Here is a 26757-nt window from a genome sequence, read left to right as displayed (position 1 = left end):
CAGGCCATCCATGAAGTAACATTTTGATATTTAACACTGTTAGTCCTCCTACAATACAGAAACAAAAAAAAAAAAAAAACTTGAATTTTGGTTTGTAGTTAAAAGCAATTTTCAGTATAATACAATGGCTTCATGCAACATACAATTTTAATATTTTGTTTTGTTTTGGATTTAAGATTAAAGTCTACGAAATAGGCTACTTAAATCAGGTGTAGACTAGGCGTGTCAGATTAACTGAATGATTGCATTCAATTAATTACAGTCATAGTTAAAGCTGTTTTTATTTAATTGTGTTAATATAATTTTTTATCTCTAATTTACTTAATGTATGATTATTAGATTTGTATAATCCATTGGGTGTCTTGTCTTGTATTTTTAGGGGTTGGAAAACAAAGGCCAATATTTAATTTTATTTTCTTAGTGATTGCCAAACAGCATAATTGCTCTTGATAGTCAAAACTATTGATTGCAGCCAGCATTTGTGCCTAGTCTCATGAACAGCAGAAGGTAAATGGTTACACCTGCATCTGTTAGTCTGTTTGAGAAAATAAGTGATGGAAGCCACTTTTTTCTTGTTGTATAATTATCTTTTATATGCCACAATTATGAAAATGAAAGAAAAAAAAAGAAAAACCTGAGGGTTTTTCTCAGAACATTTTAGGTGAGATTAATAAGAGATTCATTAAATCAAATAATTGAAGATTTTAATCTTTTTTTTTTCTTTTTTCATCTCACAATTCTAGTTTAGACCAGTTCTTCTGAAGTAAGGGCGGGTCCCACTGGCGGGAAAGTTAATTTTTAGGCTTAAAAGTTAAGGCTTGTTGAAAGTTTATTTATATTGTTTTTTTTTCTTTTGTTAATGTTCAAAAGGATACAGTTTTAGGTATACAAATACACTTTTTATGTATTTATTTTTTCACAGATAATCATCTCATTCATAGTCACCGGCAAGCCCAGGGGGGTGCTTGCAAAAAATAATTGAGAATAACTGACTGGTATAGGCTGAAGGAAAATAAAGACAGCAACTGTCCCATTACCTTTGTTTGAAATTGCATGTTATCCAACAATTTCGAGGCACGAGAAGACACTGAATACAACGTGATTATTTAGTGCTCCTCATTCAAACAAACTAATAACTGTCACTACTTTTGAATAAGCAGTCCCCCCTCCTCCTGTTTGCTTGAAGGACCAAATTAACAGGCTGCCTTGCACAGTGATGAGCACCCCTGAAAAAAAAAGCGGAGGGGGTGTCAGGGGCACGATATATACAAAGCTTGAGGACGAATGAGGTCTTTTCTTTCACTGGTAGTTCGTGGCTGGGATTAAGAGAGAGGGCTCTTGACTCCTTCCTTTCACGCTGGAGCACAAGAGTGCTTGTCAGCGACTTGTGCGAAGAAAGAGGAGAAGAATACCCGAGTGCAGGGTTATCGTCTTTTTAATTGGATTAAAAGGATGTCGTATTTGAGTCCCGAGCGTGACCAACATGTCGCCATCCACTCTGTCCTCCCCTGATAAATCAAATACAACACACACACAAAAAAAGTGAGACGTTGAAGCAAGGGTGGGCAAGGTAAGGCCTGTGGGGCTATGTGCGGTTCATTTGAGCATTTGATCCGGTCTTTATCAAAGAAGAGTTCACAAAAAATTTTCACAGTCAGAAAAAGAGTTGGATTAGACTTTAAGGGACCAAAAAAATTGTTTGCAAGACAAATTGCTTGAGTATTACAGTGGCACATCGCTAAAAAAGATCCTTTTTTTTAACCCATGTGCACACAGTTTTGCAAACTACATTTTTTTTCCCTAATTTTGTAAATGCTTTCAAAGGCGAAATAATTATTTATGATATTTTATGGCATACAAATCTTGCTTTGATATGAAGTTGACATATTTGCTAACTAGGGTGAGCAAAGGTTTGGGAAGGAAGCTTTTCTTTTTTTTTTTTTTTTAAAAAAAAAAAGGGTTTTAGCCAGTCTGAGGCAACAAAAAAGTTAACTCCCTGGCTGCACTTTCAATATTAAACATGCAAACTAATCGACTGGTGTAGTGTATGTATGGCAATATACTGGATGTGGTTATTGTTAACAAGGTGCAATGTATTGCAGCTGTACAAAAACAGCACAATAAGTGGTGACCTACACACTGCAGTTTCATTAGAAATGTTCTAAAATCAATGAATGCGGAAGCGTGCCGAGTGATGTGACTCATGAGTAAGTTGAGTCGACAACACTCCCCTCTGCCTTTTTGGATTGCGATCAGTGGCAGTCTCATCTTTGATCAAATTCTCTATAAATGTTTGTAGCTTACAATATTGAAAAAAAAAAAAAAATATTGCTATATGTTGAGCACTTGTCATTTTCCCTTCTGATGTTTTAAGTGTAAATGAGACAAATGCAAATAAGACATTTTAAATAACATATAAGGAAAAAAACAACTGCAATAATTTCAAATGACAGATGGACACTCGAGTTTAAGGAAACAAAACAAACGAAAAAAAAATGTTATGACTTGTATGTACGCATGTACCACTCACTCAACACTCCCCCTCCCAGATCCTAATAGGCTCTGCTACTGCCTGATTACTCGATATGGGCCATGAAAAAGGGTAGATTTTAGAGCAAGTGGGGGTCTGACTGTCAAAAACGTATTACATATATGTCATTAAAATTATTATTATTATTTTTACACTGCAAATCAAATTAGTATTTTGACACAGGCAACCCCACGGCCTCTTTAGGGGGGCCTTCTGAAGAGCTTAATTGAGCCTCATCACCTTGTACGCCTTTTACCATTTAGTGCAGAGGCAGTTTTTATTAACTTCATTATCTCAAGCATTTGTCTTCTAAAATTAGTTTGTTTGAACAAAATCCGTAAATTCATACAAGGTTAGGCTAAGAATCATTCAGAAAAGTCCATCTTTTTGAGAATCCAGTCATAAACGGTACAAAAAGTTAATTTGAACCGAAAATAATGATGAATGTCAACTATCTCAAAATATATTACTGAGACGATATGCGCAATGTTTAAACGTTAATCCCGATTGATCAGAACGACGTCCAGCAGCAATTAGCTGCTCATATATTGTCATTAGAAGTCTATTAAAACATCAAGTCATTATTTGGGAGCATCCCCAGGCAGGGAGGGGGAATTAGAATAAAAGCACACACATTTTCCTGCCACACGGGCCCCATTAAGATTAATGGGGAAATATGTAAAACGCGATGTTTTAATTCTCCTCCGATGGTGTTTTGCATACGTGCAGGCACTCGACTGACACCGCCCCCTCGTCATTTATGAAAGCAATCTCAGGCAACACCTCACCAAACACTGCTCGCAGCCTAATTGATTCATGGCGCAATTTGGGCGAGCTTCTAATCGTGTTAATTGTAATTTACTCTCTGCGCCTGTCTCTTGAGGAAACGCCGAAGACAGGCGTTTAAATAAAGCAGTCGAGCGGGATGGGAGATCATATCAGTTCCATGCATAATAGACATATCATGTAGCACTACACAGGGATCTGTCTAATCTGCACAAATGTCAGTAAAGCATTGTTTCAGAGGCGCAAAAACGGATAAAAAGGGAACGGGTGACATGAACTTGTTTAAAAAAATGGAATGGGTAATAACTCTTCCTTCTCGGCATGGGACACCTGCTGTCAACTGGCAAGTTTGGCAAAGTTCAGCGAGCTTACGAATAAGAAAGTCCCATGTTAAGCTCAGGGTTGAGAAATTACATCACTCTAGCGCCATAGGGGGAAGGAGTGCTATTAATAGAAAAATAAATACATCAATTTGATAAATAAATACCCTAGGGGACAGGCTGCCCCCCCATACACACACATTTTGTGAAAATGTAATTAGAAATCAGTTAATTGAGGACACCCAGTAAAATATATTTGTTCTTATAAAATTATGATTAGATGAGAATTTTGTTGAAAATCACACAAAAATTGAAGCTAAGTACTATTTTCCTTTGTCATCAAGTGGCTCTCAAAGAGCTCAATGCCTTGTGAGGTTGTAGTACAAAAGTGCACTTAAATTAGGCAGGCCCAATATTACGTGCTTATCAACACGAGCGTCGCTAAACTACCACCCACCAGCGATGAACCCCAGAAAAAAGTGCAAAGCATGTCAATCAAAATCTGCAACTTTTGCCCCAAAATAAAGTTTTTTAAATCAAGCAACTTCAACTGAACTGCTACTGTAAACAAAATTCACTTTTAAAGATAACCTGAAAAAGATTTGTTTGTGCTAACCTGCAAAAGGTAAGTTTTCGACAAAAATCATACAATTCAATGAGAATTCTTGCCAGGAATTGTACCGAAAAAAAATCGAAGCCCAGTTTGTTGCCCCACAGCCCACCCCCTAAATAAAACAGCAACAAACATTCCGACATACTTTGCCAAAATGACCATTTGCTAACAAAAATGGTTTGCCAAAATTACGGCATTTGGGTTCAAATAAAATAAATGTGCTTTTTCTATTGAAGTTAATGTCTGGATTGCATTCTAATTGCCAATTGTTTTCAGTTTCTGCATACCACATATTTAATGCGAGGCATATTAATTAAACACCAAATGTAAAATTTGCACCCACCAAATATACCCCCTCTACAAATTCAAATGCTTCAAAATTGTTGCAATGTTAGGCTTTGAAACATTTCAGGGAACATGAGCCAAGATTAATTTATTAGGAATTTAAACCCTATGGGCTTGTTAATTATGATGCATGGTTTTCTAAGTGATGAATTCCTTTGGAATGCACAAAGCATTCCAGAAACATGGACAACTTGCGGTTTAGAGTTGTGTGTCCAATTCAGTGTTTTTCCACTATTTATATAAAAAAAAATAAATACATAAATCCTGGATTATTTATCAAGACAGACAATGTCCAATACATTAAATGAAATGCTGTTTGGAGAATCAGAAGATGTCTAATATTTTAGATTTTTCAAAGTAGGCCTGCATATAAGTACATATAAGGCATATAAGTACCTTTTGTTCAAATAAGAACTGCACATCGTGCTGTTAGGATTGTACACTCAGAAATAATCTGAGAAGGGTCTATGAAATGATTACACCCCAAACCTTCTGTAAATATTCACCATTCAATTTTTGGGGTTAACCAAATATGTGGGCGAAAAACAATTATTTTTTTAATGCAGTTAAAGCTTTAATGCTGTTCTCAAAATTAATCCCTCAATTTGAACGATGAACCTCACGTAAAAATTGACAACACTACTATACGAACAATTGTGGAAACAAAACATTAGCAATTCTTTTTCCCATTTAACAGTAGTGTATCTTAAAATGATAAAAAAAATATTAAAATAATCCATTAACTTCCCCACGTACTTTTGGGCCGAGCGTGTGGAATCACCACATCTGAGCCTTAAAACGTCACAGCAGTTTTGTCAGCCGACCTCTGCATCAGTTGTGAAAACAAACACACAAACGCTGGTGAATAGACTGCAAAAAAGTGGTGCAGGAGTGGGAGGAATATTGTGGCCGAACGCCAGACAGACAGCTTACTGTTGGGACCTTTGGCTTGGGCACCGTTTGGTCTTTTTTTTTTTTTTTTTGTCCAGTCCGGTCCTGGCTCAGACCCGGGTCTGTCTGCAGACACAATAGATCATACAGTGGCAAGAAAGCGAGGGGAAGACGAGCGGAAGAGGTGGGGTGTAAAGGGAGCTTTTCATTGCCATGGTCACCAATGGCACCGTGAAGCACTCGCGACACCCCCCCTCAATTATCCTCAGGAGAAGACAAAAGAGAAGATGGGCTGTGCTGGGGCAACAGCGCTCCTCCAGCACTAGGGTTTGGCTGCCCGCAATTTCGCACTGACGTACTCTATGTAGCGTGATAGTAGGACACACACCACCGCTGGGGCCCGAGTACTGCGAGAGAGCCCGCTTGGAATAAAGTGGCTTCACCTTCAATGAGAGATCAGGCAGCTTTTATTATATTTGTCCACAGTTAGACCCGCGGGCTGCCGGCGCAAAGGAGCCGCATGACTTTTGCTCAAGGGACCCACACAAAGACGTTAAATGGCGAGTTCACGTTGTTCTGCGTTTATGAGCCGGCCCCAGAATAGGGCGGAGGGGTGGGCGCGCTGAATGGATCTCCCGCAAATCAAAATAGTGTTTGTTTACCCTTTTCGCGCAGCGGTCCTGACCATCAAGATGCTTTCGCGGTGACCTCGAACAGAGTGGAGGTGTGAGCGCGTGATGGCCGTATGATGGCGGCCCTCCACCACGAGCCTCGGGCTAACAGGTTGTCCGAATGTATAAAGGGTCATACCTTTTATGAAAAAAAAAAAAAAAAAAAGAAAAGAAATAAAGGTGTCCTCTCGGTATCAGGCAAAGTCCAGTCCCTGCCTGGCTCCTAGACGGGGCCCACCATCGCGCTTGGTCCCTTGCGGCCACATTATTTCTGTTGCACGGCAGCAGAGAGCGTGACGATGTTCTGCGCTTGCTTCAGTGAGGGCATGTCAATCATGCTTCCGTGGAATGTGAACGCACCCTGGGAAGGATAAGAGAAGAAGAAAAAAAAAAAGACACCAAATAATGCATGTTAAACTTTCAAGTTGTAAACGGGCACAGAACGGGTTGAGGATAATGAGTTTATTTGTGGATTGTTTTATCCATTCTTTTGTAGTAAGGCTGAGGCATGAGAATTTAGTAGGATTTCATCCAAAACAAAAAACAATTTAAAAGTAGAAAAGTGACATTTGGCTTCTTTGAAAAATGCATATCACAAGTGCTTTGAAACTATGGGCAAACCATTTCTTTTTGATTGTTTTTTTTTTTTTTTATTTTTACTCCGTAAATGTTCATACTTATGATGTTCATTTAAAATGTGAATTTCACATTAGGAAACACAATTTCATACACAAAAATGATGGTGTTCAGTTTCAAAGGCTTAGAAGTGTAAAATTCCAATATATCACAGAAAAAAATGACATTTAGGGCACGCCTTTGTGGTATATGATGCAAAATATGAAATTACAGAACTTTTTCATAATAAGGTTTCACAAAATCCTAACCAGAAAACTATAGGATAATTCACTTGTGAGATGCATGTGTGGAAGCTTAGTGTGAATTCTTAGTAAAGCATGCAGCAAAGACTAGAAATCTTACTATTTGGGCGGATATTTGATTTAACATATGACAGTATCGGATATTCATGGTTTAAAAACTCTCTCAGTGTAGTCCCAACAGGAAGTGCAGTTACACCTAACTTCTCTTAATTTTTAGAGCATGTGACAACTAGGTAGGATTCCATAAAATAATCACCTGTTGCCAATTATTTTGAAACACACTATACTTTGAAACAAATATATCCTCTTTTGTTGGTTTTCTATGAAAATCTCATGACAACCCAAAGCAATTTGCGAGAAATGGAGATATCATGTACTCTGTGGGGGTTGAGGTGACGTACAAAATTAATCAATAATAAATAGAAAATACAATCAAGGACCTGCCATGTCATAAGACAAAAGCAAGCAAGTTCTCTCAACATCTTACATTTGCACACACACACACACACACACACACACAGATACAAAAAGGGACGGGCAAGCCTATATGAATCCCTGGGGCCATGAAGGCTAAGAGCCGTCCTGGTGAGCAGCAAGAGAAAGAGAGAGCATTGTGGGCAGATTGTGTGTTACCTCAGCAGATAGCCCACCGAGCCCAACACATAGGATCCAACCATGCACTAAATTAGGAACAATAATATTGTACACTTAATTGGCCTGAGGATCTCCCCTCCCCCCATACCTCCTCCTCTTCCTATGCAGTCTTTGAGAATCACCCAAGGCTTTACAGTCCGCATTATTGCGAGCTACAGAGGTGTGCCACGGGGACATACTCGAGTACACTCGCGTCACACTTTTTTTTCTATTTGGATGTCGGTCATTTATGAATGCTTAATTTGCTTAAGCCCTGATATAGCTTTGGAGAAAGCATTTAAATTGCTGCGTTTAGGAGTTCAACTGAGCTTTAAATGAGGTTGCGGCTTCAGTGACTTAATGGTTGTGCCGTCCCGCAGGGAAAAAAAAAAGTGCATGGGAAGCACAAGAACAGTGGTTTCATTTTGTGTCGTAAAAGTAGACAAACATGCAAGCGTTGTTATCGAAGAAAAAACAAATCTGGCAAACCTATTTAAAAAAAAATAAAAAATACCTTTCCGTCATTCTGGTGTCGCTCAAATGCAGCAATGAGCTCTTTAGCCCACTGGACCCTGTCCTGACTGGGTGAGAATTCTTCTTGCACGGCCTGGACCTGACCAGGGTGGATGACCTGTTTGCCTAAACCCAGAGAGCATTTTCAAATATGTTTATACATTTGAAAACATGGGGAAAACAAGACAACAATAATAATATTAATCGTTGCGATAAAAAAATCAAAACAATAAAAAGTGAGTTACACTTAAAAATTTATAATATTTTAGGGGGTCTCAAAAAATGACAGCAATAATTGGGAAAAAAGAGGGGGGAGAAAAACACAGAAGCTTCTTTGTATCACTGTCTTGAGAAAAAAAATAAACCTGAAAAAATAAAATAACCCTTTTTTTCCCTGTGGCCACTCTGCCTTGTCTTTTTTCACTCACGTGAATTTTTTCTTCTTTGTTTCCCTCCAGTTTTCTTTCAATTAGTTTTAAAGGTATCGCATACTCTGCTTTACTATGCGATACCTTTAAAACTAATTGAAAGAAAACTGGAGGGGATGAAAAAAAGAGGAAACATTTCACGTGAGTGAAAAAAGACAAGGCAGCGTGGCCACAGGGAAAAAAAAAAAAGAATGGCGACACACACGGAGAAAATAATTTGGCCGGCAGAGGAAAAGTTAATTGTGTGTGTTTATATTTGAGGCGTCTGAGGAGGGCCAGTACCAGACCCCGGAGGACTGTGCGCATCATTAACGAGTGCACCCCACCGGCCCACGCTTACTGCAAAACACTTTACAGAAGCACAACGCTTGCATTTAAAACAACAGATGCAGCAGAAAATGTTGACATCGGGAGATGGAGTGTGATTTTTTTTTTTTTTTGTCCTATTTTCACTATTAGGTAACCTTTTTTGTAATATATTTGCCTTTGTTTATGTAGAAACGTTGAGTGCAACGGGGTGTCACGTTAATTCACACATCATTTCCCTCTCATGAAACTGTGACATGAAGATAAATATTACATTTAGTCCACTTTTTGCACTTCAGATACCCATTAATTTACTGTCATTTGAAATAATTTGTCTGGCAATAAATCCAAAAGGAGGCCGGGCAGAAAAAAATAATGATGTGCTGCAGCAACGAGGGAGGAGAATTTGGAAAACCAGGATTTTGAATTTTTTCCCCATACACGTGCCCTTCTCATAGTTAGATGATAATGATGAAGTGCAAATTATACCCATATTAGGCACACGAAAAAGAAGAATTTAGCAAAGTCATATTCCAGACAACCCGCCCTATAAATGAAATCCACCAGAGAGAAATTTCCTATTTAAGGGAAAACTTCATTGCATTTTGGCAGTCACATATTTTGTATGGTCTTTAAAACACTTTTAAAACAATAAAAACAAATAAACTATATTGAAAGGTAGCAAAAAAAAAATGGATAATGCATGTAATTGAATAAAAAATACGGTTTATAAGGGTCATAACGCTTACAAAAAAATTGTTCTGTTCTGTTCTGTTCTGAAAACAGAACCTTGATAAAGTGGAAGGGTACTGCCGTATATTTTTGCTTAGTTTTTTCCACTCTCAAAATACAGTAACTTTTAATCTTATAAAAACACATTCCCTGCAAATAACATAATAAAAATAATATTGTGGTATTACGAAAACTGAGACTTTTCTTGTGAAATTTTCATTTTAATACAGAGAAAGACTTCTGAACTTACGACATAATACTATAATACTACAACTTCATTCTTGTCAATGTTACAGCTTTGTCATTAAATCATAACCCCAACACCACAACAAAAAGTATTACAATTACTCAGGAAATCACACCTTGATTTTAATAAAAATACAATTAATGTAGTCATAAATACAAAACTATATTCCAGTAAATTGACAACCTACTGTAAAAAGTACAAGTTAAGTTTTCCAGTAGCATGACAAGCACTCACTTAATACAATGTAAAATGATAGTAAACAGTGGTATACCTACAACCTTTTACTCATCCTACTACAAATTAATTCATATTTTTTTGTCAGACATTGAACTGCTGCAGTTTAAGCATGATAATTAACAACCACCTTTTGCCAGATTGCTTAATATGAAAGTCACTGCCGCATTTAAATCTTTCATAAGTTCATAAATGACAAATCCGGCTGAAAACCGACGCCAAACTCCAACGCAATCCTCTCTCAGTATTTACCATACCCCCGCCCTCTCGGGCCAAAAACCACCTCGCGGCTAAATATGGTAAACGCCACAGACATAATCCTGTGTACATTTGCAGATCAGACTTGTCTTGATAAGTTACGCCAGTTATGAAACGTCTGGTGGCGGAGCACAAATCTTTATGAAAAAAAAAAAAAAAAAAAGGTGGGCCAAGACGAAGGAAGCAAAGCAAACGGGACAGAGTGGCGCAAGGGGGGTGGGAGGCGGGGGGCACTCCCTCCATTCAGGCTGCTCTCACCCCGGTTAACCCCCACCAATAAACACCCATACTGTATACACACTCTCACACACACACTGCGGTTACAGGCTGTTGAACGTCTCCTGACATCGTTAATTAGGCAGCAACCCGTCAACGCTTTTGTGTGCTACTAGACATTTATTTTTAAAACACTCATTGCACGTTTGCATGGATGTGAGGACAAGTGCATTAAAGGCGGTGCGTGTGTGCGCGTGCGTGTGTGTGTGTGGTGTTCAGATGAGAGACTAACTACATACACACACTTGTTGGCTAGGTGAGGAGTCACTCACTAGGGAGTATCAGGGGCCATGCAAAAAAAGAAAAAAAAGACAAAATTTAAAAAAAACAACAAACAAAAAAAAAACTAACAAAAACTAAGTACCAATATAATACAAATTTTATTTTATGGGAGTTTTGGGGCGGAGGATTATCTGCACGAAAATATAATTTATATATAATATAATTTTTTAAGTGCAATGATTAATAAACAACTAATCAATTACCAAATTAATCAATCATTATTTTTGCTAGTCAAGCAAACATTAGATACCTTAAATTGTCCAAATGCACAGATTTTTTACTAGAAATTTTCTAGATTCCTTTTGTCCTCTCTGAAAGAAGACTAATACAACAAAGCAAATCAAACAGCACTTTTACTACATTTTTTCATTTTTTTCTGACATGACAGATCAAACCAGATCAAATAATTTCAAAACATGTTTTTGCACAATTTAAAAAAAATCATATTTTGATTAAAAAATGGGAATGGAAGCTTTTTTTTTTTTTTTTTTTAATCACAAAAGAATCAAGAATGATTTCATTCACGCAATGGACAGCTATAGACATCCAAGATACATTTTCACTGCGCTGGCAGTGAATGAGTTTAATTATTGTACTTTCCTCAACATATCGCTGGCATATATCGAACAATACATTACTTGCAGTAAAATAATGCCAAATGCCATAATGTCCATAGATGTCAAAAATCCTAAAGTTTTACTGGGATGGAGGTGAACACATTAAAATACTCAATGGGTGCAGCTCACCTATTTTTATGCTAAATAGCAGAACTTTGGTCTGCTAAAATGACACTTGAACAAATTTACAGATGTTCTCTTTTTTTTGGTCAGTTTATAAACAATTATTGCATCTCATTTTCCCATAAAGTTCATTTCCTGGACTTCCAATGGCCTCGACATTTGACATTTCAGTGTTAAGGTTAGTGCACACTTTAACTATACCGTTATGCAGCACAACAACACATGCTCAATTATCACCCTACTCACAGTTTTTTTATTGATTATTTTATATATCACGGCCATAGAAATGGAAGTGTCAAAAGTCCCTCTGTAAGTGGATTTTATATTCAAAACATCACTTTTATTAACTTTTAATTCAACTTCTCAAATCCTGACGTTGTTTCCATGAACTATGTTTTTCCTTATGCACTTTTGTAAAGTAAGCACACCTGTTAAAAATATTCATTCACAGTTATGTTGAGTGTGTGTATACAATACAATGAAGGGTTTTTTTTTTTTGTGCAGCCACAATAGAGTGAAATGTTGAGTTAATGTGCGTGTTTTAAAAATCAAGTTATCTTTGGTCATAGCTGTACATTGGAGAACGTAGAAGCACGTGTGTTAACGGCAGCATAGGTAGGGGTCTCAGGTAGCCTCGGTTTTAAAACAAATTGCCAGCCACCACAACCCCTTGCCCCTCTCACCCACCTACCCCTCCTCCCAAAAATGCATCATGCATGCCCGGCGGCCAATCGCGGGCTGCCATGTGGTGCTGTCGCCTCATTGGACGGCAGCTATTTGGCAAAAATGCTCTCAGGCGAGTTGATGGGCAGGGAATGGAAGTGGAACATTCTTCTTTTAAATGCAGCAGATTTTGTGAACTCAAACAGGCAAAAAATTGTCTTGAATAGAGATCACAGAGATGTGAAATGTGGTGCTTCACAGTAAATAAATTCTAACTTTAAGGCAACCGTATAAATCCAATTCCTCACCAACAACAGGATTTTGGGTTGGTGCATTTTCTGTGCTCTGCATTAGTGGTGGCTTGGATTGTGCCAAGATCATTTACTGCTCAGGTACAAGGTTTTGACTGCAATGCTTTATTGCATAAGAACTAGTAATACTGTAGCTTTCAAACCAAGAATCCGGCTGCATTTGTGTGGATTTCAAGCTTTCATTCACAGGACCAAATATACAAACTGAGAATTTTGTGATAAAAAGAGCCCAGAAATGAGAGTTGTATCAAATTAGTCAGTTATCAAAGATATTTCAGTTCCATTTTAATTAACATAGCCAGAGCGGCATTACTCTAACAGCGTGCTCATTATCATGGTTGTGGTTTATTTTATAACCACAACGAGAGTTGTTTGTTGTAATGCAATTTGCCTAATAAATAATTCTAGAAAAAGCTCTCACTGTAATATCGTGTAACAGTTTCATGATCTTTCTGTTGAAACTAAACATTATTAATATTTTGTGAAGATAGAGTATCTGTATAGGATCTTAAATAGACTGTGCATGCCTAATGAAGTGGCTGTGAGCCTAAATTGCTTTACTAGTCCTTAAGGAGAGAAAACACCATCATAAATATGGACTCCAGGAGGGGTAAGGGGGATTGATTGGAATCTCCCTGGAGTCAACCGTCCTGCCGGCATGCGTTGCACAAGCACGCACCCACTCAAGGTGGTTGCCTGGCTACAGACTCGCCGAGTGCCCAGTTAAAGTCGTCTCCGCTCTCGGCTGATAGCTCACTTTATTCTCACCTGCATTTTTCACTTAACGTTTGCATAGAAATGTCATAGCATTTAAGAAAATGGTGGCTTGGATGTTCGTAATTAGATAAAAGAAAAAAAAAATACACGGGCTATTTTTTCCATTTGTACTACGGGTCTATAAAAGTTTACGGCATACTGTAATGTCAATGGATAATTTTTGAAACACCTTAACATCTCGACAAGTATGCTGCCTTAAAGAGATTTGAATTAGAATAAAAGTGAGAAAAATCACATTTTTGTGTGCAAAAAAAAAGTAAAAATATTTTCAAAATATCATCATAAAAAATGTAATATGATGTAAGATACAAACAAGGAGTATAGGATAATAATGCATTTAAAAAGGGGGCAGATTAACATGGTGGCCAGCCTTGATACCCTTTGGCCACACCTGAACCTTAGAAAAAAAAATGATACATGTGGTTTTTTCATTAATTTAATATGCATGCTGTATTCTTAGACCTTATGATTCCTGCCACAAGTTTTTTTTTTTAGCTGCATATTCAAATTTGAATTGATATGAAAACAAATGTAATAAATGAAATGGTATGATTAAGAATGACGCATGCTTGCCTAGTGAGATGCTGCGTCACCCTGGCCAGCCCATGAAATTATTTCTGGCTTCGCTCCAGGTATGAAATTATTCAGGAAATCAACAGGTCTATTATCCATGCAAGTTACATTGTAGTACAATGACACCCCCCTAACATATAATATGATATATGATATGATATATGATATGATATGATATGATATGATATTAGATTTCTTTAACCAAGCCGGATGAGTGTCAAAAATTTGGTAAGGTTTGGTTAAGTCTCTGAAAATTTGATTTGTCTTGCAAAGAAAAAAAAGTACATGCTAATAAGATTATAAATTTCTAAAAAATCAATAGGGGCCTCACAGTGGTAGCTGGTTGGGGCATAATAGGGTAAAAACTACCTTGCCATCCTACAGTATGAGGTCCAAAAATCTTGAATCCACTTTTTTGGGTCAAACACAATGCTGCATTAAAAAAAAAACAATACCAAACTTACCTAAAACAAAAACTGGTGAAATGTGAGTGGATTGAGGTTTTTAAGAATGGAAAAGCAAGCATGTCCATGAATCTGCATTTCCATATCTATGCTTCTTTTGCCGTTCTTTTTGTATGTGTGAACCAAATATGCTAGTACGTTAAGTCTGTAACTTTATTTACGTATCTATGATAGATAAACTCCTCCATGTAAGGTATTGATTTAAATACAATAAAAAGGGTTGTTGTTACGTTTTTGGGGGGTATTTTGTGGATGCTATTTTCACTTTCAAAACAAAATTAACTGTACAACACCATTGGTTTTACCTGTGAAACCCATGAGAGCTCCCTCTCGGGCCTGCTGCCTCAGCCCCTCCACGTCTTTGTAGTCGATGTACACTAGGTCGATAGCCTGAAGCCCAAAAGCCTTGGCGGTGGTGACCACTTTCTGCCTGGCGTAAAGCAGCTCCTTGGCCTCCTTGGTCCGTGTGGCGCCTTTGGGTAAACACACACAGCATGCGGGTCACGTGTCAAGGTGTGAAAGGGAGCCGAGCTAATGCGAAAGGAAGCCAAGGGGTGCACAGGAAGTGAGGATAGCAAGGGGTGATGAGTGAGGAAGTCTGGAACATATACAGTACCGGTAACAAATGTTGCTCTCACACAGGGGTGCATTACAGGAAAGTAAACACAACCATTTTGCTTTTAGAGAATCCAGGCATTAATCTTGTTTACCTTACCTTACACACCAAGTCATATTAGAGTATTTCTTATAATAGCTGCGAAGTAGTGCAACAATAACTAATGGATTTTTAAAATAATGCCTTTGGAGAGGTAGCATTTTACATTACCTTGTATTGGATTAAAATAATCTTACACTGAACAAATGATATTAGATGTATGTTTGTAAAGATACAATTTTACATAAGCATTGCGTTTTGGATAATTACAGTGCCACCCACATACTGTACAGTATGTGTCTGTCTATGAAGTGTACCTCAAAAGGTCAACTAGAGAAAAAGTACATTTATATTCATTTCTGTTTTCACAAAACCTGGCTTATGTCAGGGAAATGAGTTTTAAGTTATTGATGAAAACACTAATTTTCGACAGGTATTTCGGGATTTAAAAAAAACAAAAAAAAAAACAAAAGAAACTGTGCACCATTGAAAGATGAATGTATGAAAACTTTAAAAGCACTTTTTTTCTAAATTAAATGGAAAAAAAAATAAACTTGGCACTATAATGAGTCTTGTAACTTTGTCCATTTTTGAGATACCTTCATGTGTCATATATCATTTTAAAGAGTGTTATTAAGTGCATTAAAATACATTGATATTTCTATTTTCAGCTACAGAGACATAAGCCTGACTTGTTGAAAACAGCATATTTGAAAATTCAATTTTTTTAATGCCACTGAAGTCAAATCATTTGGATTTTGACTGCTTGTTGTACTACTGTAACATTAACATTTTTACTATGTTAATTATAGACAAAATATTAACATGTTACTGCTTAGAATGAAAAAATGAGTAAAGTCTCCTGCTGACTTCTTCTTGGGATTTTTTGTTTATATATTTCAAAAGCAGAACAAGCCTCAACACTGGATGTTACAGTACATCGGTAATCTATATCCAAAACATTAAGACCATAGCAACATTGTTTCTATTTCAACACACATGCCGTTACTTCTCTTTTGCAGGGCCAATTTGAGCTACCGTATGCATACTTGAGGGAGTAGGCAGAAATGTTTGTTTCCCTAAGGTGCTCAGAAGGAAGAGTATACAGTATACAGTATATGGTTTAGCAATAAAAACTGGCCAAAAAAATATACCAAACATACAGGACACAGCTTTGTTGACATCCGTTATTTCCTTTCATTCATTGCGCCTCATTTTCTTAGTGAGATTGTGATGCGTACTGATGAATTGCCAGACCTTCTGTCAGTATTGAGTTTGGAAAAGTATGAAACTTATTTAGCATAATCACAATCTTACGAAGAAAATAATGCACATTGAATGGGAGACGATTAGAAAGGAAGACAGAACTCACCGAGGTTTTATGGTACTAATTCCGTAATTGCTACAAACAATACATGACTTTGTGGCCATTTATACATTTCAGATGGTAGAACACAGACAGTTAGCACAGTTAGACAGTTTCCCCCACATTCACTTTTTTTTTTTTTTTTTTTTTTTACACTTTAATGACAGTTGTTGAATGTTAATTTAAAAAATGTTTGATTAGAGTTTTTTTTAAAGTTTTTTTAAGTGGAAAAACATTTACAGCTTGATTCCATTTCCAATTATAATAATAATTTTTTTATTATTATGTATTATTTTATGGAAACTGTTTTAAAATCCGAACATTTTGTTTGTCAACCAGCATTGAGGCATGATTGTGTTTCATGTTGGATGCTTCACTGTATTTGATAGTATTTATCATAGCCTGTAATTGCTTCTTAAAATAAGACTAAAAAATGTACTATTTGTTACACTACTTTTTAAATATCTTCTCTTTATAGCAGCAGGTGGGTCACCCTATCACAACGACAACGGAAGCCCAAGGCCAAGTCTTCATTTCATCCTTATACTGGAAAAACAACGTATTTATTTACCTGCGTCACAATCCATCATCATTCCACCAGGTGTCCACTGCAACCAATTCACAATGTTGGAATCATGATTAACACAGGAAAGTGGTGCAATAGTTACCTATACTGGCGCAGAAGTCATCAGAACCAAACACCACACCATCGTGATGGAGGCCCACCTCAGGTGCGAGTCGATGGATTTCCTCGCATACCGCCTGAGAAGCAAGGCAGTTGCGTTACATGCTTGCAATTAGTGGGCAAAATGGGGGTGGAAATCTTAAATCTTATTATACCCTAGTGTTTCAACTTCAAACAGCCTGCTTTGTGGTTTGCCTTCACAAAGAACATAACAAAAAAAAATCACTCATTACAAAAGTACATTCCCTCTTATCAAATACGCTAATGAAAGCACAGCCTTTACTCGATATCAAGGGTAAAAATGAGAATAGTAGACTAAATAGTAAACTCAGTAAGCTGCCAGTGGGTGCAAACATGAAGGAAATGTGCCAGAATGCTTCCCCTTTTAAATAGTGAAAAATCTCATGATTATGTTTAATGCTTATGGACAAGCCTTCCTTAATATTATTATTGTTATTTTATTATAATCTGCTTCTTTTTTATCATGTTTAACAACAGAACTAGGGGTTGACAACTAATGTCCGTTAAATATGGGGAAAATTATAACTATAATAATTATAATGTATATAAACATAATGTATTGTACTATATCGAGCTAATTTTATTGTAATTATTTGTAAAAATACTTGTCATGTGAGAGCAGAAACTGAATTGGACCCAAAAGCAGACAGGACACAGAAGTGGAAAGTGGAAATAGACTTGTGTACATACTGTATATGTGCGCCTTATAGTGCGGAAAATATGGTAATTGTTCTCCATATTTTGTTCTCTTTGTGTCACATTGTATCCATTTGGTTACGCTCCTTCCAGTGTTGTAGTTTGAGGTTAGAGTTTTTATCCATTTATAATTCATATATAACGTGTGTCACCAGGCTGTATGAAATCTGCACTGCGGGTGTTTTTGCACTGTAAGTGAACGGGAAAAAAAAATAGCGAATTAAAACATACGACAGAAACAGGACTGGACAGATTCAGCTTTCAGCATTGGCCTCCATGTTGTTAAAAAAGGATATGTTGTTGGAACTGAAACGCACCGACAAACTGTACAACCAAGTCATTGAAGTTGAAGAAAGACAGAAGAATGCATTTTGTGTTGAAGTAAGTATTTTGGGAGACAGACGCTTTGGTGCGTGCAAGCATTTCATTTATTTATTTATTTTTCCATTTTTAATAAGTTTTGGTAATTTTGGTAATTTCATTCATCTTCAATTAATGGTAAATAAATACATTGACAACCATACAAAACATGGAAAAATACATTCTCACTCTTCTGCAATGTGTAAATGATGTGCATTGGCGCAGCTCTGAGATGGTAATGTAGATGTGGTGCAAGATTTACCGCTCAGCTAATTTTCTGTCATCCTTTATTCGACAAATCTGAAAAGTTTTAGCGCAAATTATAGCTAATGTAAGCGCTGGATTTATATGAGGTGTCCCAAGGGGATGACGTTAGTGGTAGAGTAAGCGCTTGTTGCCTGTTCAGCTTTCAAAGACAGTAAGAGCTAAATCATTTTGTGAGATGCTTGTGACCAAAGAAGTTCAAGTGCTGTGTTTCCTTCCCGTCTGATGAAAACTGTTTCGAACAGCTCACGCACGAAAATGCTAGACTAACAAACAAACTGCTCAAACCTCTCAACCCCGGGGTTAACTGAAGCTTACTGAAGTTGTAATCCACCCTTATACATCTGTATATAGTCTTACACAGAATTTGTTTGAAATGCTCAAGATAAAACCAAAACAAAAGATGGCATACAGAACGTTAGCAATTGTTTTCATTCTTTTAATTCCTAAGCATTATAAACTTGACAGTGATCTTCGTTATACAACCAAACTAACCAACCGGTAAGAACAGGTTGTAATAATTCACCGAAATCTCCTTTGTTGCACTATTTTTTGAATGAATTGTCTCCAGCAATTTTTCCCTCCGTGGTTTAACAGATGCTCGTCGACAGACTTACTACACAACTTTGACTTTCGTCAATTATGAACAGAAGGAAAAAGTAAAGTGCACATTTGTGTCCACTTGTCCACCAGCGTTACCTCACTACAAGCCTTTCAAAACAAGAATTTAGATTTACACTTTAATCATTTTGAATGAATACAAAAACATTACAAAATTAATTCTCAAAGTTTTAATCTGTTAAGATGTTTTTGATTTAAGCTGTCCGGTTCAGTATTTACAACTGATGCATTTTCTTAATAAATATTTTATTAATAAGCTTTTATTTTGTGATGGCTATCTTGAGGGGAAAATGCAGGCTCTCTAAAAACATCATATTCCATGAAAATTTGGAAGGAGTTTGGGGGATGGGCTGGTAGTCATTTTTAATTTACCTTAAAGTTGAGCAGGCCCACAGCAGTTTCCACAAAGGTCACGAGACGAACAGGTCCCGTCAGCGACCGTCCTTTCAAGCTGCGCTGAAACCTGTCAACGAACTGAAGAACACAGGCGCCGCAACTCATTAGCTCGCTGTTTGCACGAACAGCAAAACAACACAGCACCGCACAATTACATTATATTAATTTTGTTTGAAGGACAGCCGTACAGACATTTTGTATCCTCTGCAGAATTTAGCGGTAATAACAACAACCCCTTGCCATGTTTTGATGATTCAAATTCATTTGTAATAGACGCTTAAATGAATAAATTAAAAGATGCGCCATACTCCGAGGGACTCTAAAGTTGCTGCTCCTCACCGTGCAGCTGCCACCTTAAGTGCACTTACCACTGCATTATTAGCCCACTCCAAAGAGCTCACACTGCGCTATTGTGGGGGAATTAATTCAAGGGGTGAAAAAAAATAAAATAAATAAATACATTGCAATAGAAATGTTCAGGTACAAGTAAGTGATATGACATCTTTCAACATCCGTCATGGAGTAAAAAAAAAAAAAAAAGCCCATTTTGATATTCATCTGAGTACACCGCTACCTGCACCGCTCACTTAGTAGCCATAATACGAAGAAACAGAGCCGAAGGTTCAAATGCCAAAGAAGCAGACGAAAGGAAATAATTTACATGAGCACCAGGGAATATTTCTTCATTTCGTGTGAAGTCTTTAGAAACTGCATGGCGACAGAGACTTTGCATGCTCATGTAAAAATACACATAGTGTTTGCATACACATCAAGGTGCGAAGAAACAAGATTTGAAATGTCTTTTGAAACATACGCGGGCACACACTTCTATCAGTAATAGTGGGGCTGCTGAAGCAACAATGCGACACTTCTGCCTCCTGTCTTTTTTTTGCTCACTAATATGCGAGCTCACCTAGGCAGATCTTAAAACTGGAGTTTAATTCTTTTAAAGACCAAAGTGTTTCTTTTTTTCCTAACAAACCCGTTCACATCGAGCCTTGGGACTGCCGGTGGGATATCCCAAATTCCAAAATCTATCATCTGGAAACACACAAAGCCCCCCCCCCTTTCATCAGATATTTCTTTTCAAAGCCAGTACCCCCCTTACTCGGCAAACCAGAGGAAAAAACTTTGTGTCCCCTTGCCTTTTTCCATAATAATCTCAGGTAGGCAACCCAAAACGTGCCCCCATACTCGCTTGTCTGAAAGAACGAGGCCCCCATTGAAGGATTTCCAAAATAGGGCCAATTTTAATCATCTCTCCATTCAATCACAGCCAGGATAAATCATATCTGAGGAGATTTGCATAAATACAAACCCATCAAAGACTTTTCATCTTCAAAAGGGTCTTTTTTTCTTTTCCAAGACCCCAACAGGCTTTGTACTGTAATCATCTGAGGTCACAACCCGGTGGGAGCCTGGCTGCCATAGCAACGTGAACGCTGGGGGCTTGGTTGGGCATTGAGGCGGGTGGAGGGGAGGGGGAGCGGTGCGTCTGAGAGTGTGAAAAGAGGGTGTAAGATAAATCTATTTTTGTGACAGAAGAAACAACATAGATAGTTGGCGGGCCATTGAGGGGCGATGGCGCTGATATCACACACAACAACGGACATTGTCGGGGTAGCCTAAGAAAAAAAAAAAACACACACACACTTCTATAAGAGCTTCCAAGTGTCTCTGATTACATGTTTCCATCCCCATATTCTCATCTTCAGCTATTATGCACTTGGAGAGGCTGATTTACACAGCATAAGAGGTGCTTTCATTGTGCTTCTCTTATGTACAACGGCCATTAGATGTCAATGGCTCTCACGACTAAGGACCTTTAATTGGGACTCAATTGGGCTGGGTAAAAAAAAAAAAAAAGAATAATTTCTTAAAAAAAAAAAAAAAGGTGGGGGGGGGGGCAACGCCTCTTCCAAGCAGACTCTTAGACAATTCAGCAAAGAGCAAGAGAAAGGAAGCGATAGTGGGACAAGTTTCAATTAATTTTGCTTCAAAAGGAGGCCAGATTAAATGTTTCCTGCCTGCTGAAGTGTTCATTTCACAGAGGGGAAGCGGAGAAAGGGATAAGGGGAGGTTACGGAGGAGGAGGAGCGGGACGGGGGCGCCATTCTTTTGGCTACACCAAATAGTGTGGCGGGGCAAAGAATGCTGCACGGCTCTGAATCTGTGTGAGAATTGTCCCGTAGACAAAAAAAAAAAAAGAGGGTTACTTTGGGAGGAGGGGGGGTTACGCCTGTTACAGCCCAATAAGGCCCGTCAGTCACAAAAGGGGCTGTGGGGGTGCGGCTGAGAGGAGAAAGGCCCCCGCTAAAGATTTTCCACACAAAAGGAAACAAGCGAGTCCATCTTTTAGCGACAAATCAGTCTGGAGGCTCCTGGGCTAATATCAATAAAAAAAGAGAAGAAAAATAAACAAGTGAGGGAGGGGGAACATGGGGAGGGTGGGGATTTTACTGCGCCTGCCTTACAAGAGTGGAGAGAATCAGACACATGCTTGCAACACAAGACGCCTCAATGTGCATGCAAAAGCAGTTGAAAAGGCCAAGACCACAAAGGAAGAAAGAGGAGTTTAGGTAATAGAAAAGGAAGCATCCCCAACAACACGTGCGCACCCTCTGATGTATTAACACATTAAAAACAAGTCACTTTTGTTCTCCTTTTAATACACTAAAATCTTACAAAAAAATCAACACACCACAAATACATTTTTGTGTTTCGGCTCAAAAAATATGAAGTATGAAACAGATTAAAAACAAAAAAAAGATGATGGCTTACTCTAAATTAAACCATGGAGTGATGGCCACTGTGATTGGCTGATGTGTGAAAGGAGGCAGGACTTTGGGTTATCATACAGATCTGTAGTTTTCGCAGAACTCTTGCGAATACGAAGCACAGATAAGGAGGACTGTCAGTGTTACTAATTGTCCAATAAATCTAGTGTGCCAGGAGACGAATACTGGTAATGACTCTCACCTGTTTTGTGAGGGAAACAAGATAAACAATAACAAAACAAGAAATTCTGTTCTCAGGAAGCATGGCTGCAAAATTTTATCAGGCAATTACAGTGAATAATAATTATAAAAATAAAATAAAATGTAAAATATCTCTGATAAATAAAACCGATGAATTAGACGTCTGTTTTACACACGTACACACTTTTCTTGCTCATGTCTGATACCTTATATGGAACTGCAAGTAAGTGGTGAGCGATGAGCGGCGAGGCACTGAATCCTCTAGAGTCGGACATTGTCCATAGAATGGATTTGAACAGTTGTCCGATGGCGCTAAAATTGGCTTTCTGGTAATTATTAATCTTGTAAATATTTTGTGATATAAAATTAAATCAATTCCATTACTATAATGGAAATCTAGTTTGACAAGTGCTCTGGAAAGGATTGTGTTTCAACTAACGGCTCAATTACAGTATATAGTAGTTGTTCGATTATGAATGGGCGCACACCAGGTTGATATAAATACATTATTATTTATTATTCCGTCTATAAAGTCGTATTGAGTGATCTAAGGCAAATGGCCGGTTGTGAGATCCATTATGCTTATGAAGCAAATCTGCACAAATGTCTGCCTCTTGCGCAGTAGCCAAGAAAAACACTACGGTCAATCCCTGAGTCCTGCCACAGGGATCAATTCCCACTTTTACTGTGAAATGAAAAGCATGTTATGATTGCTTTGAAGATTCCTGCGGTTTTATCTTACTTCTTGAGTTTGTATAAGGATTCTACTACATATTATGGAGCCAGCGGACAGGAGACTAAATATCAGTTTAAGTTATGCTCTTTGCAAGCACAATTTTGTTTTGTTGAAATACATAAAATATAATTGTTTAATATTGTAAAACATTTTTTAATACATTTAACACATTTATTATGTGTAGAGTAAGGCTGAATTTGTAGGTTTGCTATTTTGTGAGAATTGGATGTACACTTTTTTAAATGTCTTGAATTACTGTTTCCATAATGTAAATGTTTTGCCTGTACATTTGGAAAGAACAAAATTACTGTAACAAACACATTTATTAAAGGGCTACTGTTTCAGCAGTGAAAAGTTACTGTTTTGTCCAAAGTTCATTTGACATTATTTTTCATGTAAATTAATAATACATTTAAATAACATTTAATTGACAAACACATTTCGACACTTGTTTTTGACTGAAAATGACACACACATGCGGGGCTCAAGTAACAACCAATCATGGCTCAACTTGCAAATGCCACATGACTAATGCCAGTGAACCCGTGAAATCCACAAAGTAGAACCCACCCATCCAGGTATCATTTTGTAGGTATATGTGGGTAAAAAATATTTTAAAATGTGAAATATTTATACCACACATTTTTGAGACAAAGATTACTACAGTACACATATTTACTTAAATCTTTCATTATTAAACCATGTACAGTAACTGCCCTCTTATACCTTCCCTTCCATCTCATGGCTGTCATTGAGAAACACGAAGGGCCGGAGTTGCCCTTGGACAATTGACCTAGAGTGGAGCCCGTAGCTGACCAAACACGATAACAGGGAAGAAGAGTTCACAATATAAATTCCAATTATTACAACTTGTAACATCTTCCCAACGCTCTGTTTTGTCCTCACCGTATTGCTCCTGCTGCACATTCTCACTTGTGCGTAAGGTGGAGACTGCCTTTGGAGGTGCAGTCAAAAGCTTGGACAAGACTGGCGAGACAATCAGTCAATCAGCTCATTAATAATGAAATAATGCTTAATGAAAATGCTTTAATAAGGAAAATATCTCTGTAATAGAACTAAGTCTTACAAAATGTAAAATACACATTGAACTGAAAGTGTAGTAAGTGGTCTTGTTAAAAGTCTGTAGTACAACAAACAGTGAAGATTAAATGGTCTTTCACTTTAATTACCCATTTTTACCTAAGGTACTCAAAGCGCGTTACACCAAGTACTAGTTTGTGTACTGACGACAGCATTGGAAACAACTGGGGGTTCAGTATCTTGCCCAGGGGCACTTCAACAGGGTCACAATGGCCGGGGATGGAACCCAAAACCTCTGGGTTGGAAGATGACCGCTGCACTACTTATGCTGCTCAAAATCAGGTTCCATAACATCATGCTACTTTTAAATATTTCCATTGTAAACGATTTGTGTGAACCGGTTAATTCTACAGAATGGCAAAAATAAACACTGCAACTTTTTGGATCTGAACCAACAATAGAAACTTGTAAGGTGCAACGATTTAAGAACTTACCCACTGAACCTCTTGCGTGTCTTCCACTTTGGGCAACATAAGGGCAGGTGGGAGAACCTCAGCCTGCAGGACAACTTGAAGGTCAGCTTCAGCTAAACCACTGGACACAGAGTTAACCCTCACACACTTCTCAGTCCGGCCCAGGTTCAGTTCAGCCAGCATCCTGGGAATGTTTTCCCTGGCCTCCGTCTAGAAGAGCGGAAAAAAAGTTTACATTAGGACATGTAGCATTGTGAGTGATAAATTATGATGAGAAGCAATAATCGCACATTTAGGCACACAATACAGCAAAGTGCTTGTGCTTTTAAAGTAAACACTCTGAAAAAAAAAAAAAAAAACGGGCAGGAAGAGAGGTGAGGGCCAATTTAAAGAAAAAACCTGCCGTTCCAAATTCCACCGGTGACAAAACATATGCCGCAATATTTAAAACAGATGCCAATGAATGAAAAAAGGGGTGTCTGAACGGTGGGAATGACGTCCTGTTACTGAGAGGAGTGAGCTTTCTCTCTCTCTAGGAAAAATGTGGTCTGAGTTAAACAACATACGGAAACGGAAGCTTATAAGCTGTCAGGTTTGATGAGAGACTGGAGTGGTTGATGGGCCATTTTGGGTTTTCAATAACTCTATTCATTCTATGAGAGAAATTACTTTAAAATGAATAAGAATATCTCAGCGTTTTTGAAAGCTAAAGCCAAATAGTTAGGACGGGCAACAGTTTTAGTGATCCTGGAGTTAGTTAGCGTGATTAGATAAGGTTAGATAAAGAAATTTATGATCAACAAGAATCATTTCGCTTTGATAAAGGCAACTTGTGAATTTGTATTGGTTTTGAACCTCAGGCTCACATCCTTTGTTTTTCTGCCCTTCTTACACTTGGTTCCTTAAGATTAAACAAGTGATGATTCACAGTTAAATTGTTGAAATTTGCATCCAATATGTTTTCATGTCTACAGTACAACCAACCAAATGAATTTTATTATAAAGTTCAGCCTCCTGGTACAAATAAATAAATAAATGTGTATGTGTGTACGAAATAGAAAATGTATATATGTAGAAACATATAGGAACATTGCGAGCCATACATCAAACTTTCAGTAAAGTGAGGTTGATTTGCTTGTGGGGACCCACTCAATCTACATGGGGACGCTACTGACACAAAAGTTCATATTCTGATCATTTATACACACACATGTACGGGGGTCAAGGTTGGTCATCTGTCGGTGGCTTCAAAATGAACATGGTAAACTTGGAACTTCTCGTTGCACTGTTTTACCGTGACACTCATGAGTCAACAACGAGTCCAGGCTTCATCTTTGTAATTTAAAACGTAAAGGGTTATTTACAAGGCCATAATTCACGTTTCATAAAACTGCCAGGACATCTGCTGTTCTTGGCGACCGTGGAAAACTGATTCAAGTGAACTACTGTCTGACATGGGTCACCAGACCAAATCAACTGTCATCTACAAATCAAACAGACTTAAATATTGTTGGATCAAATAGACAGAGAAAAGGTGAACGGTTTTATTGTAACTAGAAACCAATCATTGTAGCACCTGTCTTGTAATGGCATTCCTGAAACTATGTTACCAAGGATGCCAGAGAATATGGTCAGCACACTGAACATTTTTTTTTTTTGGTCTGTAAAGTAAGGAATGTTATTCTACAAGACACCTTGACCCCCAAGGGTTGAGCTACTCAAGGCTTGAATAAAACCCTTTGAAAAGATGGATTTTTACATTAATGGACAGCCATCCAACAAGTTGCTTCTAAGCTCTCTCCACATAACCCCTGGTGCCCCCACGGAGCGCTCTCCCCAACAACAGCCCCATCTCTTCTTTGATTCCCACCATCATCTTCATCATTAGAAGATGACATGCAGGGAAGGCAGGTGGGCAACTAGTCAGCCAGTGAAGGCAGATTCTCTGAACGTGGAAGAACAAGCAGCTTTCTTAACGTGCATCCTGAAACTCG

The 26757-nt window shown here is 37.8% G+C and overlaps 1 protein-coding gene across 2 annotated transcripts in view; it reads right to left on the bottom strand.

The window, feature by feature from the left end:
• Window positions 1-5934: 5934 nt before the first annotated feature.
• LOC148424023 (citramalyl-CoA lyase, mitochondrial-like) overlaps window positions 5935-26757 on the bottom strand; it is a 59509-nt gene continuing 38686 nt past the window's right edge. Inside the window, exons 3-9 of one of the 2 annotated variants that reach the window (XM_088415447.1) lie at window positions 24785-24973; window positions 19512-19613; window positions 17161-17254; window positions 14777-14944; window positions 8182-8306; window positions 6395-6517; window positions 5935-6295 (exon numbers count right to left, since the gene is read on the bottom strand). In XM_088415447.1, the coding sequence (XP_088271573.1) occupies window positions 6422-6517; window positions 8182-8306; window positions 14777-14944; window positions 17161-17254; window positions 19512-19613; window positions 24785-24973 (774 nt within the window). In that variant the 3' untranslated portion in view covers window positions 5935-6295; window positions 6395-6421. Of the gene's footprint in view, window positions 6518-8181; window positions 8307-14776; window positions 14945-17160; window positions 17255-19511; window positions 19614-24784; window positions 24974-26757 lie in introns of both variants that reach the window. The other variant, XM_088415446.1, reaches the window with a different exon arrangement.

Source organism: Hippichthys cyanospilos, chromosome 5, assembly GCF_059441005.1.
Source record: "Hippichthys cyanospilos isolate Australia breed blue-spotted pipefish chromosome 5, RoL_Hcya_1.0, whole genome shotgun sequence".
NCBI classification, from domain to species: Eukaryota; Metazoa; Chordata; class Actinopteri; order Syngnathiformes; family Syngnathidae; genus Hippichthys; species Hippichthys cyanospilos.
Note: the sequence above shows the minus strand (reverse complement) of the source record. Positions and strands in the feature narration are given on the sequence as shown.